The following is a 17,870-nucleotide window of genomic DNA, read 5'->3' as shown; positions in this document are numbered from 1 at the left end:
GGTTTTATTCCTTAGAAATATCAAATATATCAACTCCGCTGTCCCTTAGTTTTGCATGAGGACTTATTGAAGGTCTCTGAGAATATATACTGTTGACTGAAGAGGGTGCATTGTTGAATTAGGAATGAAGAATTCCTTTCTCCAATATTAGTTATTAATGTTGAATGGGCGTTAACAAAAAACAAACCCCAGATATTTATAAAAAATCCCTGCCCCTCAGTTTTTCTTGGATCTTGTAATACTGTCAGCTCTCCAGTCATCACAAAGTCTTTTAGGCTAGATAGGACCTGAATTTCTAATGTGAAATATAAGCAAAAAAGAAACTTTAAAAATACAAAAACAACCCTAAAACAAAAACTGTCTGGCCTTCTTTGTACATACTAAAGAAGGAAAGAAAAAAGTAGGCACAAGCCAATTTATTTGTTTTCCTTTGCAGGTCACCTTTAACTGTGACCCTTTTTGCTGATTAAACAAACAGCTTTGATGCAATAGAAGAGATTAAGGATACTATCAGTGGGAGTTCAGGGTGTGTGAGGAATGAAGGATCAGGCCCTTTATTCTACCTTTGAAGCCATATTATTTTAGCAGAGTCTTTATCTTGTTGTATAATGTTTTAAGATGTCGTCTGCATCACTATGTAGCATATTAAACAACAGATGTGCAGGCTGATATGAGTTACGGTACATTTTGCTCACTTATATAATAGCAAGTCACTTAAAACTGTTACATTTCGTGTGTGAAGGAATCCTACAGTATTCTGTTCTCTATAGTTCACTAAAGAGAGAATAGCTCTTTATTTCTAATCAACAGGTGTTAAAATGGGAGTGTCTGTTATTACTAAAACAGACTACTGATCTTTAACCTGCTGTATTTTTGCTTTCTCCATCAGACTGCAGGAACAGACTTACTACACCTTTTCCCCCAGGTTTTATCTTTGGTCATAACAAAATAGCTTCCCCAGCCATTCTAGATTCAGCTTCAATCAATCACTTTCTGTTATACAGGGCCCCTTTTAATATTAAAGGGAAAATGGCAGTAGTGATTGACAGGACTGGAGAGTGAAGTCCTCTAAAGACAGAACAGCATAGGCCATAACAGCATAGGCCATAGGCAATGTCAATGCATACGTCTTCCACATAGTCAGTGCTGCTGTGCCTCATGGGACAACCTCCAGGGTTGAGAGATGCCATATATCAAGTCAGTGTGATCAGACTGTTGGCAACAGTGCCAGTTCTGATAGTGACCTTCGTGGTGTCCGTGCCCACTAGAACTTGAACCCAGCAATTTCGGAAAGGGCACCAAACAGTCACTTTTGATCATTATGATTATGAGAAAAATTCAAACCAGTCACTTTGATGTGAAAGGCACATTACCTCCCACTGAGACTTCTAGTCATTCCCACCAAATGTCCTTATAACCAAAAATCGCTGAGCACTTGGCAACATCAAAATTATATTAAGTAATAAAAAGATTACGTTTAATTAACTTTCGTTTTTCCTTAGCCAAGAATTCTCTCTGTCTAGTTTTTTGAGGGCAATGGTCTTTCACGGGCCAGAATTCTAGTGTGCCATGAGTCATGTACCAACAGTTAGGTTGGCTACCAAAGTAGTGGCCGTTTGGTGACAAAGACCATTTTAGTCAATGGAAAGACCCCCCGTTGACTTCATTAGGCTGTAGATCAGGCTCCAAGTCAACAAGGTAGCCAACTGAAAGGTCATGGAGGATGTTCAGTTCAATGGGTAAAATTTTTGAAAGTTCTTAAGGAAGTTAGGTGCCCAACTCCAATTGAAAATGATTATTAATTATGTATTTGTATTACCATAGCACCCAGGAGCCCTAACTCCCTTTGGTGCTTTAGAAAATCCACCCAAGTAGTAAAGCTTTAAAATCCCTCAGGATCTGACTGCTCTGTTTAATGGAGTGGAGAATCAGGCCACAGATGTCCCCAATTTAGAATCGAAATTCAGGGCATGATCCTGCAAGTCTGAACACCATATGTGTGAGAAGTTCTTTTTAACTCAATGTGGGTTCTCAAGTTAGTGAATTAGTCACATGTGCATTAGCTTGCAGGAGTGTATGAACATAGGAATTGCCATTTCGAATCAGACCTGTGGTACAGCCTATCTGTTATCCTGCCTCCAACAGCATGAGAGAGATCACATAGTGGACAGTAATGGAATAGGGGATGTTTCTTCCTAACCCCTGTCAGGTGGAGGTTCCCCAGGGTATGAGGATCTATAGCCATTATAAATTTTTGTTTACTTTGTTTTCTTTCCTAATGGAAAAACTATAGTGGTTCGCATTATCCATATAACTATCTAATACCATTTTTGATTCTTGAAGATCTTGGCCTCCATGGTATCTTGTGGCAGTGAGTTCCACAAGTTGATTTTGAGCTGAACCCCCTGTACACTCAAAAAGTATTTCCTTGTATATCATTCTAAAATTTCTTGTCTTGTATCCCTTTGTTCTCTTATTGCGAGAGGGTAAGTGATGTGATTTACCTTCTCTATTCCATTCATTATTGTGCCTGCTCCTAGGATACCACCTCTTACTCATCTCATCTCTGTAACCCATGCTAACACAGTGCAGCTCTTTGTCTCCCTAGATTAAACTCTGAACTGAGCTTAATCTATCTTCTGCTGTCTCTGCGATAAGAGACCTGGTCCTTTAGCTCAAATAGTAAAAACTCGTACTTTTAGATTCAGGGGTTCTGGATTCAGGACCAAGAGACCACCCAGGGACATTGTTACAAAAGCAGTCTTTTCAGCTACTCCATCTGGAAGTCCTTCCATGTCTCTGTTTTGTTGTTGTTGCCAGTCTCTGGATTCCCTTCCCACCTGTCCCAGTTCTGCTATTATCTTTTAAAGAGAGGGTGGTGACAGGACTGAACATGGTATTCCACTTCAGCAGGTATCATTCATTTATACAAAGGCATTACATTCTCAGGAGTTTCTACCCCATGCCTCATGCATTCTAACACTTTGTTTTCTCTTTTTCTCTCCCTTTCTCTGTCTCCTGGTCTTACCTTAGTAATTCCCTCTTCATTTCCTTCCTTGCAGCAAAACCCCATTCTCAGCACTTGCCGGCTTCATCTCACGCGTTCCCCATTACATCTACTGAAGTGAGCAGCAGTTAAATAGTTAATGCTGGGCTTTTAGAGTTAAGACTCCAGTGAGATTAATGGGGGACAGTCCACACCTCTCAGAATCATTGTTTCAATAAAATGCTAATAAAGAAATACAATCATAAATACACCTAGGTCTTATGTAGTGCTTTTCATCAGTAGATCTCAAAGTGCTTTACAAAGGGAGGTCATTCTCATTACCTCCCGGTACGTCTGTTACCACATCTGTAAAAGGAGGATAAAGTGACTTGCCCAAGGTCACCCAGTAGGCCAGTGGTAGGGCCAGGAAAAAGGCTTTTAGAAATTGGTATCTTGGCGAATGAGGAGCCAGTGGAGATCTACATAGCCTGGTATCTAATGTGCACTTCAGAATCGCTGAATACATTGGTAATTCACTTTCCTGTAGTCTTGGTCTGACTCTATGCAAAGAGCACTAATATCCTTCAGTATCCAGGAACTTAAAAGCCCATGCAAGAACCTGTCCTTTCCATGGCAGCAAAATAAGTATATTATCAAGCTTACAGGGTGTTATCTGATTTTTCCCCCACCCTAGAGCCACTACAGTTTGTGTAAGAAATAGTTGGCCATAATATTAGGGAACCTCCATTATGTTACACTTCATCCAGCTCAAGAATTTCAGGTGCAAATCATAAACAATTCAAAAGTTCCTCATAACAGATCTTATAAAATTTAGACAATAGAGGTTTTGTTTCTTTAGAACCATAGTTATAGTTCAGGTTAATGACAAGTCTGATTTGGATCTGTGATGACACTAGAAAAAAAGATGTCTTTAACATCTGTTAATTAACTCATGTAAGACAAGGCCGTTGTAGTTTTCACACGTGATATAGAGCTAAATTTGGGGTGGAGCCTTAGGTTTACCTTGACCAGGTAATGCATTAAAACAGAAGGTTTTGGAATAAATGAAGATAAAGGAAGGAAGGTGAGTCTCTTAAAACCTCAATAAAAGATATGACAACTCAGTGGCTACTATAACCAGAAAAAACATCTGCATTGCCATTCTGATGATCATAAAATCCTTAGGGAGGAAGGACCTGGACTGTTGAACTTGTGCCCTCACAGTCTGTGTGGTGATGACAAGTTCTTCTCCAGTTTGGTAATATGTAAAGAAGCTGACTCCAAAGAGTGACCACCATATACTAGAACAGGGGTAGGCAACCTATGGCACGTGTGCCGAAGACAGCACACAAGCTGATTTTCAGTGGCACTCACACTGGCTGGGTCCTGGCCACCGGTCCGGGGGGCTCTGCATTTTAATTTAATTTTAAATGAAGCTTCTTAAACATTTTAAAAACCTTATTTACTTTACATACAATAGTTTAGTTATATATTATAGACTTATAGAATGAGACCTTCTAAAAATGTTAACATGTATTACTGGCATGGGAAACCTTTAAATAACAGTGAATAAATGAAGACTCGGCACACCACTTCTGAAAGGTTGCCGACCCCTGTACTAGAACGAGCCAGATGTGTGATCATGGGACTTTGTTTCCTGTTCCTATTCTGGCTCTCTCCCTCTCTTCTTTATTATTGGTCTCTAGGTATTTATAAAACACCTATCTGCACTCTACAAAGATTAAAAATGTGGTGAAACAACAGCTCTCACCAATTTTTTTTCTTCTTATTTTAAAAAATTGAATGGTCAGGAAGTGTTGATCGGTTCTTATGTCTAAATGTTTTTGGAAATCCAGCACTGGGGCACTACTGGAGCTTGAGTGGTGATGCCATTGGTGCTCATGTGGCTACCAGAGTTTATATCACTCTGCTCTCTAGACCTGCTCTGATCAGGGCTAGATAAGATGCTGGTAAAGCAGTGCCAGTGCCCTATCTGTGGAAGGGCTCTCACTCTTGCTGTCATTGGTTGAGCTGCATTGGTGGTAGATTAGCAGTGGAGATTTTTGTTAAAGATCCCAGCAAAACACAGTATAAGATCTTTTGGATGCTTAGGTGCCCTATAAGGACTTTATTCATAAAATTGTCCTCATGATGTTATACATTATAATAATTTTTGGTCAGTGAGCATGAGACAAAAACATCTTCAGATTCCTATTTCCTCTTCACTTTTAATGTATAAATATAGTTATAAACTGAGGCAGGTCAAACATCCTCTCTGTGCAATCCCTTATCATGGTAACCCCAGGATGGTAGGGACGACAGGATATGAAATGAGATAATTATCACAAGAGATCTTTACAGGAAAATAGTGCATTGAGGAATGAAATTCTTTTATCAGACTTCGCCAAGTCTTCTAAACGATGGGCATTCCTTACATCTGAGAGACAGGACCGAGTTGAACTCCGGATTTGATTATCTCATGGTCCTTCCATACATGGATTTGGGTGGAGTTGTTTACTCTTCAGCAACATTTGGCTTCAATACTTTCACATAAATGCACCCAGCATGGGCAAAAATTAAAAAAAAGCTAAGCAGCATGCATTTCATTGTTTGGAAACATCCGTTTCTGTGACTTAGGAGAACAAAATACATCCTAATACATCCAGCTTTTCTCTCGTTTTCTGGCTTATGGACTGGGTGGTGTTTAATATGCAGTATTAAGAAGCTATTTAAATGTTTTGCATCGGGGTTTTTGTGTCCCCCCCCCCTTTAAACCATTGTGTTTAGGTAGATTCCCTTTAAACAAACAAACATAAATAAATAAATAAATAAATACTAGGCTATAATAATGTCCCAGTGTTTTCAAGGAAATTTACATTTTGAAAGACACTGTTGGAGACCAGCAAGGACATGCAATTACTATATGTAAATCATTTCACTTGGTTCCTAATCTTGCTGAAGACCAAGAACTACAGTTTTTTTTGGTTTTTTTTTAGTATATGTCTTCCTCTTTCTTGCGCTTTAAAATTCCATTGTATGGCAAGATTTGTTTATGGTTTAACTGCTCTCCCTGATATTTTTAAGTCTTGCCTGCTTACAATTATTTTATTTTTTTTGTAAATGTTTAACCTTGTGATTATATTGAGATTGAATTGGATGTAGAAATCGTTAAGAGTAAATAGAAGTTTTGTGCTCAACTAGCTGTGTCCTGCACACCAAAAATGGAAAAACCTTTTCTTAATAACAGTTTCATGTAAAGGTTGTGAAGTGACCTGCTTTTTTCTGTGCCCTTCACATCTGGTTTTCTCCAGTTTATTCATGCCTGCTAAATCCCACTCTTGTCATATTTTTAATAGTCTCTTAAGTTGTGTTCTTATTGCTGCTTGGTATCCTCACAAACACCTGTCAAACACAAATGGACTGGTTAAAATTATTAGGAAGGGCCCCAGCATGGCAATTAAATTAAGCTATGCAGTATGCCTATGGTGGGGGTGATTATTATTTATCATTATTTTCCTTTGCAGAAAGCTTTCCTCCAGGGAATGATAGCGTCAATAGAGCTGGTCAGAGAAGCTTTGATGGTGCCACTTTGTGTCAGAAAATGCAGTTTAGTCAAAATCAAAACACTTCCCGAAATCATGTTGATTTCACCAAAATTTTGTTTTGGAGGAAAAAAGTTCTAGGTTGGAACTCCCCATTTTGATACTTTTGGAATGAAACATTCAATTTTGGAATGAAACAAATTGGGATGGGGATTTTCTTTTGTGGAGAATTTTGAAATTTTGGGGTTCCTAATCAGAATGACACCAAATTTTGAAATCCCAGTATCCTCCACAAAACGGAATTTGCATTCTCTATACGGCTCTAACAGTGAATGGAATTTGTATTGTTTCTAGACTTTATATGGAGATTAAACCATGTGATATAGTCCTCTTCTGGCTACGGTGGGAAGCAAGGATGGAAGAGGGTGGAGACTCTGGTTTGAATATAATTGGGGGGGGAGCAAGATGTAGATGTGCCTTTGATTGATAATGGGCCAAAGACATGGAAGATAATCTTTGTTTGGATAGGTGGACTGTACCCTATATACTCGTTCATAAGCTGAATTTTTTTAGAAAAAAAGGGAAGCACCAGAGACGGGTTGGCTTATGAACAGGTATAAAGAGGGAGAGGTGGGACACAGCCCCTCCCCCAACAGAGGGAGCAAGGAGAGGCAGCAGAGACAGAAGGGAAGAGGCGGGGCCAGAGTCTCTCCACTTCTGGCCGCGCTGCTCTCCCCCCAGCCTCCAAAGCAGCTGCAGCTCCGGGGCTGGCAGGCCGCAGCTGTGCTGCTTGGCCTCGAGCAGCTCCAGCCAGGTCAGAGACATCCTCCCCTGGCCCTCCCCAGATAAGGTGGGAAGGGATGGGATGGGGAGAGTGTGGGGTCCTGGGCTAGGGGTGGGGTCATGTAGGGGGTGGTCACAGGGGTTACTCCTCTGAGCCCCAGCTTCTCCTCCCCCAAAAATTTCCCCACCAGTTGCTGTCCTGGCCCATCAGAGTAAGCAGCGGGCGCACCAGGACATTTTGTTTACTTAGGTTTACCTCTGTGCCTGCGGATGCTCAAGATGAACAAACCATCTTGGCCCCCCAGCGGCTTATCCTGGTGGCCCGGGAGCCAAAGTTTGCTGACCCCTGAATTATAGGGTCGGCTTATGAACGGGTTATAAAATTTTTCCCTTTTTACAGATCCATCCTGGGGAGTCGGCTTATACACAAACCGGCTTATGTCGAGTATATCCTTAGTGGGTGGACAGTGATTTGTGAGGGCTTGTAACCTGTATTTGGCATGTACATGATGCAGGATTCCTCGATATACAAATATAGAACTTTAGATTCTAACTGGTAATCTTAACATACAGGTAACAAAGTTTTCTTCATATGTTCAGACATGTGTTTCTATGCAATTTATAATCTGAAAATATAATTACCACGTGCAGTGCTGCTGAAATGAGCAAAGACTTATAAATGGAGATTTTGACCATATGAAGAGTGAAGCCATTGTGAATGAGAACTTTTATTGTCAGGATTTGTTTTAATATACAGCATGTAAAAGTGGAGCCTTGGTAATGAGAGTAAAGGAAACCCCAGGGCCTGTTTTGATTGCACTGGTAACACCATAGACTTTATCAGAAGAAACATAAATACAACCATGGTGAAAGTGTCTAGCTCCATGAAACTGTCACTACAAAGAAGAAACTATATGTTAATTGGGATCTCATAAATAACCTATAATTCATTAGGAGTCTTGACAGATTAAATAAACTTGATTCAACAGAAATATAAAAACATAAATTATAAAATAATTCCTCAAAAATCAGCACTAAACCTGCTCCTTAGGATGGTCCATGTGGGGTGCTGTGCAGCCAGCAAGGGGCATGATGTTGCCATCTGTGGAAGTTTGGCGGGAAAAGGAGATGAGAGAACGACGGGTCTGGTAGATTGTGTAACAGTAGTGCTATGTGAACTTGGGATCTGAACTGTTATTTTACCCACCCCGTATGGTGCAGTCTGGTGATATTGCTTGGGAGATCTTCTCTTAAAGAACACAAGGGCTGCAAAGGAATCATTTGGAGGGGAGGGATAGCTCAGTGGTTTGAGCATTGGCCTCTTAAACCTAGGTTGTGAGCTCAATCCTTGAGGGGGCCACTTAGGGATCTGGGGCAAAAATCAATACTTGGTCCTGCTAGTGAAGGCAGGGGGCTGAACTCAATGACCTTTTTAAGGTTCCTTCCAGTTCTAGTATATCTCCAGTCAGGGGGGAGGGATAGCTCAGTGGTTTGAGCATTGGCCTGCTAAACCCAGAGTTGTGAGTTCAATCCTTGAGGGGGCCATTTGGGGATTGGTCCTGCTTTGAGCAGGGGGTTGGACTAGATGATCTCTTGAGGTCCCTTCCAATTCTATGATTGTCCTTCATTCTTGCCACACAAGAGAAAATGCTGCTGATCTGAGGGGGGAAGGCTGTGGGGGGCAATTTTTGGGAAAGGGTTATAAGAGATCACTGAGATCCTTAAAATCTGCACTCGCTCTTTGTGGACAATAGCATCCATCCCACGTGATCAAGCTCACAATACATTACTCTCATGAGATCCACAAATGGTGCTCTCCTCCCTCCCTCCCCGTGCAGCAAGGGCCCAACTCCAAACAGACTTTCTGCTTGGACCTGCTGCCCAGCCAAATCTCCCGGGGAGTGGGATGGGTATTCATTAAGTTAAAAGACGGGTATATCTTTTTAAGTGCTGATAATGGAAATGCTATCTCTTTGTATGGCTTTATCTACATTAACACTCAGTTGATTTTTTAATATAACAAGCTCTTGACTTTAGGAAGCTTCTGTGTCTGGAATGGAAGTTTTGGTACTTTAGAATGTTTCATTAATTATTAATGTGAGTGGGGCTCGTGTTCTGTAGCATCCCTTACATTTAAAAAAAATCAATTAATTATTGCTATAAATCTCTGAGATTATGCTGCAGTCGTGTTGCTCGGAAATTGGCCATTAACTACCAGGAAATCGCCTATTTTCCATCAGTCAGAATTCAGTTGTACCAACACAACCCTTTTCTTTTTATAAATTAACTATCAATGTGATGCATAATTGATTACCATTTATAATAATAACAATAATCTCCATGAAATTGTCATCTTGGTATGCAGCAGATTTGTTAGAGCCTTTACCCCGCTCCCTCATTTTCACTCTAGCTTACTGCATTCGTTAACTATTAATAACCTGTGTTTTCTGGGAGATTGTTCTTGCACTGACCTTTTTTGGGGGGGTGCGGTGGGGGGGAGTTGCACAAGCTTAGTTGTTGGAGATGAAGGGGTAATATACAAGATATATAACAGTACTTTGCAATTAATGCCATTTATATGAAGATCTCAAAGGGCTTTGCAAAGGTGGGTAAGTGTTGTTATCCCCTATTCACAGAAGGGGAAACAGATGCACAGAGCGGTTATGTATATTGCCCAAGGTCAGCTGCTTGACATCACCCCTGTGTTTTCTAATTCCCAGACCCCTATGTTTACCATGGTCCTTGTCACTTTGTATCATAAGACACCGTTACTTATAATTTTATGTACTGTGTTGTTAAACTTTATGTATTTCACATCCACAGTGTGCAACACTACTGACAATGGGATAGAGGGCTTTCCCTAGTACTTATTAGATGACAATAATTCCCTTCCTCTGTTGTACTGTAGTAACCTTGAATGAACAGTGCACAATTTGAGATTCTCTTCATTTTTTTGCTTGACTGTTTTAACCCTTAATGGTGCTTTTCTTTAATTGTGCCCCCCAAAAGCTGAAATTTGGCAGCTCCATACTGATTACTCTTTGGGGAAAAGAACAGGAGTACTTGTGGCACCTTAGAGACTAACACATTTATTTGAGCATAAGCTTTCGTGGGCTACAGCCCACTTCATTGGATGAAATACCATCCTATACCGGAAACCTACTGACCACTATACTTACCTACATGCCCCCAGTTTCCATCCAGGACACACCACACGATCCATTGTCTACAGCCAAGCTCTAAGATACAACCGCATTTGTTCCAATCCCTCAGACAGAGACAAGCACCTACAAGATCTCCATCAAGCATTCTTAAAACTACAATACTTACCTGCTGAAGTGAAAAAACAGATTGACAGAGCCAGAAGAGTACCCAGAAGTCACCTACTATAAGACAGGTCCAGTAAAGAAAATAACAGAACGCCACTAGCCGTCACCTTCAGCCCCCAACTAAAACCTCTCCAGTGCATCATCAAAGATCTACAACCTATCCTGAAAGATGATCTCTCACTCTTTCCCAGATCTTGGGAGACAGGCCAGTCCTTGCTTACAGACAGCCCCCGACAACCTGAAGCAAATACTCACCAGCAGCCACAGACCACACAACAAAAACACTAACCCAGGAACCTATCCTTGCAACAAAGCCCAATTCCAACTCTGTCCATATATTCAAGTGACATCATCATAGGACCTAATCACATCAGCCACACCATCAGGGGCTTGTTCACCTGCACATCTACCAATGTGATATATGCCATCATGTGCCAGCAATGCCCCTCTGCCATGTACATTGGCCAAACCGGACAGTCTCTACACAAAAGAATAAATGGACACAAATCTGACATCAGGAATCATAACATTCAAAAACCAGTAGGAGAACACTTCAACCTCTCTGGCCACTCAGTAACAGACTTAAAGGTGGCAATTTTGCATCAGAAAAGCTTCAAAAAACAGACTCCAATGAGAAACTGCTGAACTTGAATAAATATGCAAATTAGACCCTATCAACTTAGGCTTGAATAGAGACTGGGAATGGCTGAGCCATTACACACACTGACTCTATTTCCCCATGTTAAGTATTTTCACACCTCTTGTCAAACTGTCTGTAATGGGCTATCTTGATTATCACTACAAAAGTTTTAATTAATTAGCCTCTTAGAGTTGGTAGGACAACTCCCACCTTTTCATGTTCTCTGTATGTGTATATATATATCCTTACTATATGTTCCATTCTGTGCATCTGATGAAGTGGGCTGTAGCCCATGAAAGCTTATGCTCAAATAAATGTGTTAGTCTCTAAGGTGCCACAAGTACTCCTGTTCTTTTTGCGGATACAGACTAACATGGCTGCTACTCTGAAACCTGTCTTTGGGAAAGAGTTCCTCACTGTAGTAGCCTTTTGCTACCAGTATGTGGCATTAAATCAATGTGCAGCTTTGCTACCTTCTACTCCAGTGTTTCCCAAACTTGTTCCGCCACTTGTGTAGGGAAAGCCCCTGGCGGGCCGGGCCGGTTTGTTTACCTGCCCCAGCCGATCGCGGCTCCCACTGGCCGCGGTTTGCTGCTCCAGGCCAATGGGAGCTGCTGGAAGTGGCGCAGGCCGAGGGACGTACTGGCCGCCACTTCCAGCAGCTCCCATTGGCCTGGAGCAGCAAACAGCGGCCAGTGAGAGCCGCAATTGGCCGGACCTGCGGACGGGGCAGGTAAACAAACCGGCCCGGCCCGCCAGGGGCTTTCCCTACACAAGCAGCGGAACAAGATTGGGAAACATGGATCTATTTATTGCCTTTCCTCTGAGTTTCAGTGAAGTGCCCTGCAACTCCTTGTTTGATATAGCTCATGTGTCCCTGCAGCAACAAAGTAGGGAGGTTTGTTAAACTCACTAAGAATCCAGGGAAACCTAAAGTGGCTGTTCCCGAAGATATCTCCAATGCCTACACTAGTGTGCTGTTGTGAGCTGCTGTGATCAGATGGGGTACACCCACTTGCCTGTCTTTGTGGGTGTTTTCTAAGTGGCCCTGCATCTTTGTCTCTTGAGCCAGACTCCTTCAAGTACATAGAATCTTTTGATTAGATTTGTATCTTTAAAGTAGCTTGTGATATAGTGTGTGACAGGTGGATCTTAATGGTATCTAAACCAAGAACTTGTTAATGCTTCCATCATTGTGTGTGTGTACATACAAAGGCAGTTCTCCCCACCCTCTCTCCACCTTCATTTCACCCACCAAAGATGACCTTGAATGAAAGATGTTGGCTTTGAACATCAGTTCCTTCCCCAACAAAAACCTCTTCCTCACCTAAAAACATGAACAGTAGAACCTCACCAGCTTGCTCTGATGACTGGAAGACCAAGTAGGTCGGCATAACACAAGTCAAGGATACTATATCAAAATCTAGCTCATGTTCATCTACCTTCCCCTCAGCACCTGCGGCATGATGGGTTAACACTGAATTACTGGGAGTATAGCTTTACTTAGTAAAATTTTAATGCCTGTGGTAGACAGTTACTGGAAATCAGATGTCAGCATGAGCTCTTTTCACTTATTTCCCAATTCATTTAACAATTAGGTGGTGCTTGCTCTGAAAAGCAAACTCATGTCCAAGGTTTATGATAAGACTGTTGCATTAAAGTGCCGGAATGGCACTTCTAGTCTCTATTCTGAGTGCAGACTGCTCAGATGTGCATATTCAAGAACTAAACAAAACTTGTGCTCTATTTAAAAAAAAATAAAGAAAAAGTGATGAGGAATATGCAAGTGTCTCTATTTGCCTGATTTTGTTAATTCCTTTGGGAAAGACTTGGGACCGTGTCCCTTTATAGAATACTTCTTATAAATTAGCTGTATCTGCCAATTACTAGATTGCTTTATTTAATGAGACACCGATATGTGGCAGCCTTTAAAGGGTGTGTGTGTTGGAAATGTCACATCCAGCATCAAATGTGTAACATTGGCCTTTTGAGTGCAACTGAGAGAACAAACTACAATTATGGTTGGGCTGAGCATAAAAAAAAAATTGTGGGTAACATATCCCTCTCTGTAGTGATAAACTCTGGAAGTTTCAGGAGTCCAAAGTGTAGTTCCAGTGACAACCATTTTACTGGAAATGAATTGAATAAGACTTGATATCCAAAGCGCAAGTGTTCAAAGGAAATATCAGAAGAGCAAAGTAACTTTTCTTTTGCTCTGTCTCTAATCTTTCAGAGCCTGTGAATACAGTTTGGGTTTCTGAGGCTGAAATAAAATCGGGAAAGCTTACCTATAACACTTTAACAATACTGCCATACTCTTGTACATTGGTGCTACTTGAGAACATGAGTAGAAAGTATTCAGTTTGTAACTTTCATTTCAGAAAGTCCACAGTAATGTCAAGCATAGACTGTTGTCATCCTTTGCACCAAGGGTCCTAAATGTAAGGATTCTTTTTCCTTGTTTCAGGGTTTATAGTGCCGTTATGCACTCAGACTCCTGTGAATTTTCCTGAGTTTTGGAGGACTGCTTTGCTTTTTTAATCAGAAAGTTACAAAATACAGTAAAGAATGGCACTTGTGGATAAACACAAAGTCAAACGACAGCGATTGGACAGAATTTGTGAAGGTAAGACTGAGCATAATCCAATATTTCTAATGAAATCCGCATCGATTCTTCAAAAGAAAGTAGAATTGCTGAACTATGGTTAGCATTGGTGTTTGTAAGTGAAACACCTGTTCCTGTTTTGAAAGTGACCTGCAAATGATAAGACTTTGGCTTACTGGCCATCTCTTTTGCCTTGCTTAGTAATTTATAGTGGAATGGCACTCTTATCTGTAGTCTAGATGCTGCCATATCAAGATGTTGACTCTACTTTGTATTTACATTGCCTTACAGTGACCGGTGCTGCTTTGTTAAAAGTGCTGTCCTGTGAGCCCATGTGGAAGTTAATGATCTAAATCCCAAATGGAAATGAGTAGGGGGTAGCTCTTCCCAGCCTTCCCTCACTTAGGCCTGGTCTACACTACGGGGGGGTGGGAGGGGGTCGAACTAAGGTACGCGACTTCAGCTACGCGAATAGCGTAGCTGAAGTCGAACTACCTTAGTTCGACTGACTTACCCGTCCTGACGCCGCGGGATCGAAGTCCGCGGCTCCAAGGTCGACTCCGCCACCGCCGTTCGTGGTGGTGGAGTTCCGGAGTCGACCGGAGCGCATGGGGAGTTCGAACTATCGCGTCTTGATTAGACGCGATAGTTCGAACTCCGAGAAGTCGAACTCTCCGCGTCGACCCGCGCGGTAAGTATAGACCTATCCTAAGTCACACCAGTGCCGGTGTCCCAGACTATGTGAGAGGGATTGCTGGATGCAAAACAACTACCTTTCTTGTTCACACACTCATGGCAATGCCACGCTATCTAGCTTAGCATTTTGAGCAATGTCAGTTATGATATAATGATAGGCACTCTGAAACTAGTTTATGGTTTAAATGGCAATTTAAATGACCGAGATTTTCTGGAGACAACTTACTCCTACACTACTCAGGCTACAATAAATTCAGCTCTTCTGCAACATTGACAATTTCTATATGTGTTAACTGTATTTGTTGTTGAAATGTAACTGAATGTATCAGACAGAATATTAGACAAACAGTTTTTCCTTCATTAGCAAATGTGTGATGCCAAGACAAATTTGTAGATCCATTCTGTATTCATAGCATGTGTTTGGGTGCATTAGCCCAGGTAGGTTTTTCCTTTACTTTTCTGCGTTTTGTTCAGTGTCACAACAGAATGACAGCCAGTAGTTAATGTATCTCTTCTGCAGCTTCAGATGGCGTAAGCTACTTTTATTTACTTAGGAGAAAAGTCAAGTGGTGCCAGACAACCTCAGACTTTCCAATGTGCTCGCTGATACTTCTCTGATGAGAGCTGGCGGCCATCTCATAAAAATTTTACAAGCTGTAGCAAAAAAGGAACAAAGTGTCATTCAAGCAGCTGTAGCTTAAATCTTGTCTGCTGAGTGATTACCTATGTTTAAAGGGAGAATCTGTCCAGGTACATGGTTTCAACTTTTATGAACAATGGCTTGTAGAGGCACACTTCAAAGTATTATGTTAAATGCTCCCAGGTAAAATTGTGCTCTTGGATGTGGGCACACAACTCCCACTGAAGTTTTATGATGCCGAGAAACGCATTTTATAACAATTTTCAGCAGAACGTATAAGACCCCTCAGGTTGCACAACTGAAGGCAAAACTGAGTCCCTACATGTTTTGCTCTAGTAGTTATGGACTGTGTTTTTCTTGATACAGCAGTAATTAAATACAACTCCTTTGCTATCATTTTAAGCTTGCCATGAATTATTTAACCATTAATTGAGTGGGGTGATCCTAGTGATCTCCTTGGATATACAACCCGCACATGAAACACACGTTGATACTGATATCCCTCAGGAAGCGGCATTATTCATCAGATAGGGCTGCATTTCAAGCTCAGTGCAGAGAGCACGAAATTGAGAAATGACTTCTTCATTTAATCAAGTAATATAGAAAAATGTAAAAGCCATTCCACCTGTCAGTTTAATTAACCCAATCAAAACTGGGTTAATCTGCCTTAACTCTGCTCCAGAGCATGTTGCCTTTGTAATACGGGAGGGCGTTGGGGGAGGAAGGAAGGTGCTGACAGTGGCCGGAATATATGGCAGCAAAGAGTTACATATCTATCCATTTGAATGCCATAAACACTCAGGTGTAGTGTTTTATCTTATCTTAAAAAAATGACTTTGAACCTGACTTAAAAGACTTGTATTGGCAGAGTTGGGATTTTCAAAAGCAGCCTTTCCAGTTTGATGTTTACTATCAGATCTGGTTGCTGAGTGAACAAGAAACTCAAAAGGATCATAGGACAAACCTGCTAACAGAACATTAGATGTGACTGAAGTTTAGATTATTTTCCTCTGAACAACTGATTTGAGCTTTTTGTTCTTTCTTGGCTAAAATCTTTTTCTAATCTGTAAAAGTGCAGTTTAAATAACTTTTGAAAAAAGCACATTTGCCGTTCACTAACTTTATTTGTGATTTGAATTCATAGAATCATAGAATCTCAGGGTTGGAAGGGACCTCAGGAGGTCATCTAGTCCAACCCCCTGCTCAAAGCAGGATCAAACCCAACTAAATCATCCCAGCCAGGGCTTTGTCAAGCCTGACCTTAAAAACCTCTAAGGAAGGAGATTCCACCACCTCCCTAGGTAACCCATTCCAGTGCTTCACCACCCTACTAGTGAAAAAGTTTTTCCTAATGTCCAACCTAAACCTCCCTCTCTGCAACTTGAGACCATTACTCCTTGTTCTGTCATCTTCTACCACTGAGAACAGTCTAGATCCATCCTCTTTGGAACCCCCTTTCAGGTAGTTGAAAGCAGCTATCAAATCCCCCCTCATTCTTCTCTTCTGCAGGCTAAACAATCTCAGTTCCCTCAGCCTCTCCTCGTAAGTCATGTGCTCCAGCCCCCTAATCATTTTTGTTGCCCTCCGCTGGACTCTCTCCAATTTATCCACATCCTTCTTGTAGTGTGGGGCCCAAAACTGGACACAGTACTCCAAATGAGGCCTCACCAGTGCTGAATAGAGGGGAATGATCACATCCCTCGATCTGCTGGAAATGCCCCTACTTATACAACCCAAAATGCCATTAGCCTTCTTGGCAACAAGGGCACACTGTTGACTCATATTCAGCTTTTCGTCCACTGTAACCCCTAGGTCCCTTTCTGCAGAACTGCTGCCCAGCCATTCGGTCCCTAGTCTGTAGCAGTGCATGGGATTCTTCCGTCCTAAATGCAGGACTCTGCACTTGTCCTTGTTGAACCTCATCATATTTCTTTTGGCCCAATCCTCTAATTTGTCTAGGTCCCTCTGTATCCTATCCCTACCCTCCAGCGTATCAACCACTCCTCCCAGTTTAGTGTCATCTGCAAACTTGCTAAGGGTGCAGTCCACACCATCCTCCAGATCGTTAATGAAGATATTGAACAAAACCGGCCCCAGCACCGACCCTTGGGGCACTCCACTTGATACCGGCTGCCAACTAGACATGGAACCATTGATCACTACCCGTTGAGCCCGACCATCTAGCCAGTTTTCTATCCACCTTACCATCATCTTAAGTTGATGGGATTTACTGTTGTGCAGCTGCAGCATGTCATGTTGTACGTGACTCCCAAAATGTTTATAGGTAACAGGTTAGGATTGACCGTGATTACCATTGTAAAAATAATCCTGAAAAATAATTTTCTAGAGTCTTAGGCTAGATCTACACTTAAAACGTTATGGCAGCGCAGCAGTGCCACGGTGGTGCCTCAGTGTAGACATGCACTACAGTGACTGGAGGACTTCTCCAGTGGCTGTAGTTAATCCACCTCCCCGAGAGGTGGTATCTAGGTCAACAGAAGTAGTGCTCTCTACACCAGGGGTTAGGTTGGCTTAACTGCATCTCTCAGGGGAGTGGACTTTTCACACCCGTTGCCCAACATAGCTCAGTCAAGCTAACTTTTCTGTGGAGTCTAGCCCGTAGGGTTGTACGATTATCATACACCACAT

The 17,870-nt window shown here is 41.7% G+C and overlaps 1 protein-coding gene across 8 annotated transcripts in view; it reads left to right on the top strand.

Moving 5' to 3' along the window:
- The window catches only part of CTBP2 (C-terminal binding protein 2), a 299,487-nt gene that overhangs the window by 191,327 nt on the left and 90,290 nt on the right, over positions 1-17,870 (top strand). For all 8 annotated transcript variants that reach the window (XR_005583069.1, XM_039482480.1, XM_039482482.1 and 5 more), the window contains one exon: positions 13,748-13,906. Coding sequence is in view for 7 of the 8 variants with exons in the window: in XM_039482480.1 (XP_039338414.1) it covers positions 13,849-13,906 (58 nt within the window). In the remaining variant the exon portion in view is untranslated. The remainder of the gene's footprint in view (positions 1-13,747; positions 13,907-17,870) is intronic.

This window comes from Mauremys reevesii, linkage group 7 (assembly GCF_016161935.1).
Source record: "Mauremys reevesii isolate NIE-2019 linkage group 7, ASM1616193v1, whole genome shotgun sequence".
NCBI lineage: Eukaryota > Metazoa > Chordata > Testudines > Geoemydidae > Mauremys > Mauremys reevesii.
Note: the sequence above shows the minus strand (reverse complement) of the source record. Positions and strands in the feature narration are given on the sequence as shown.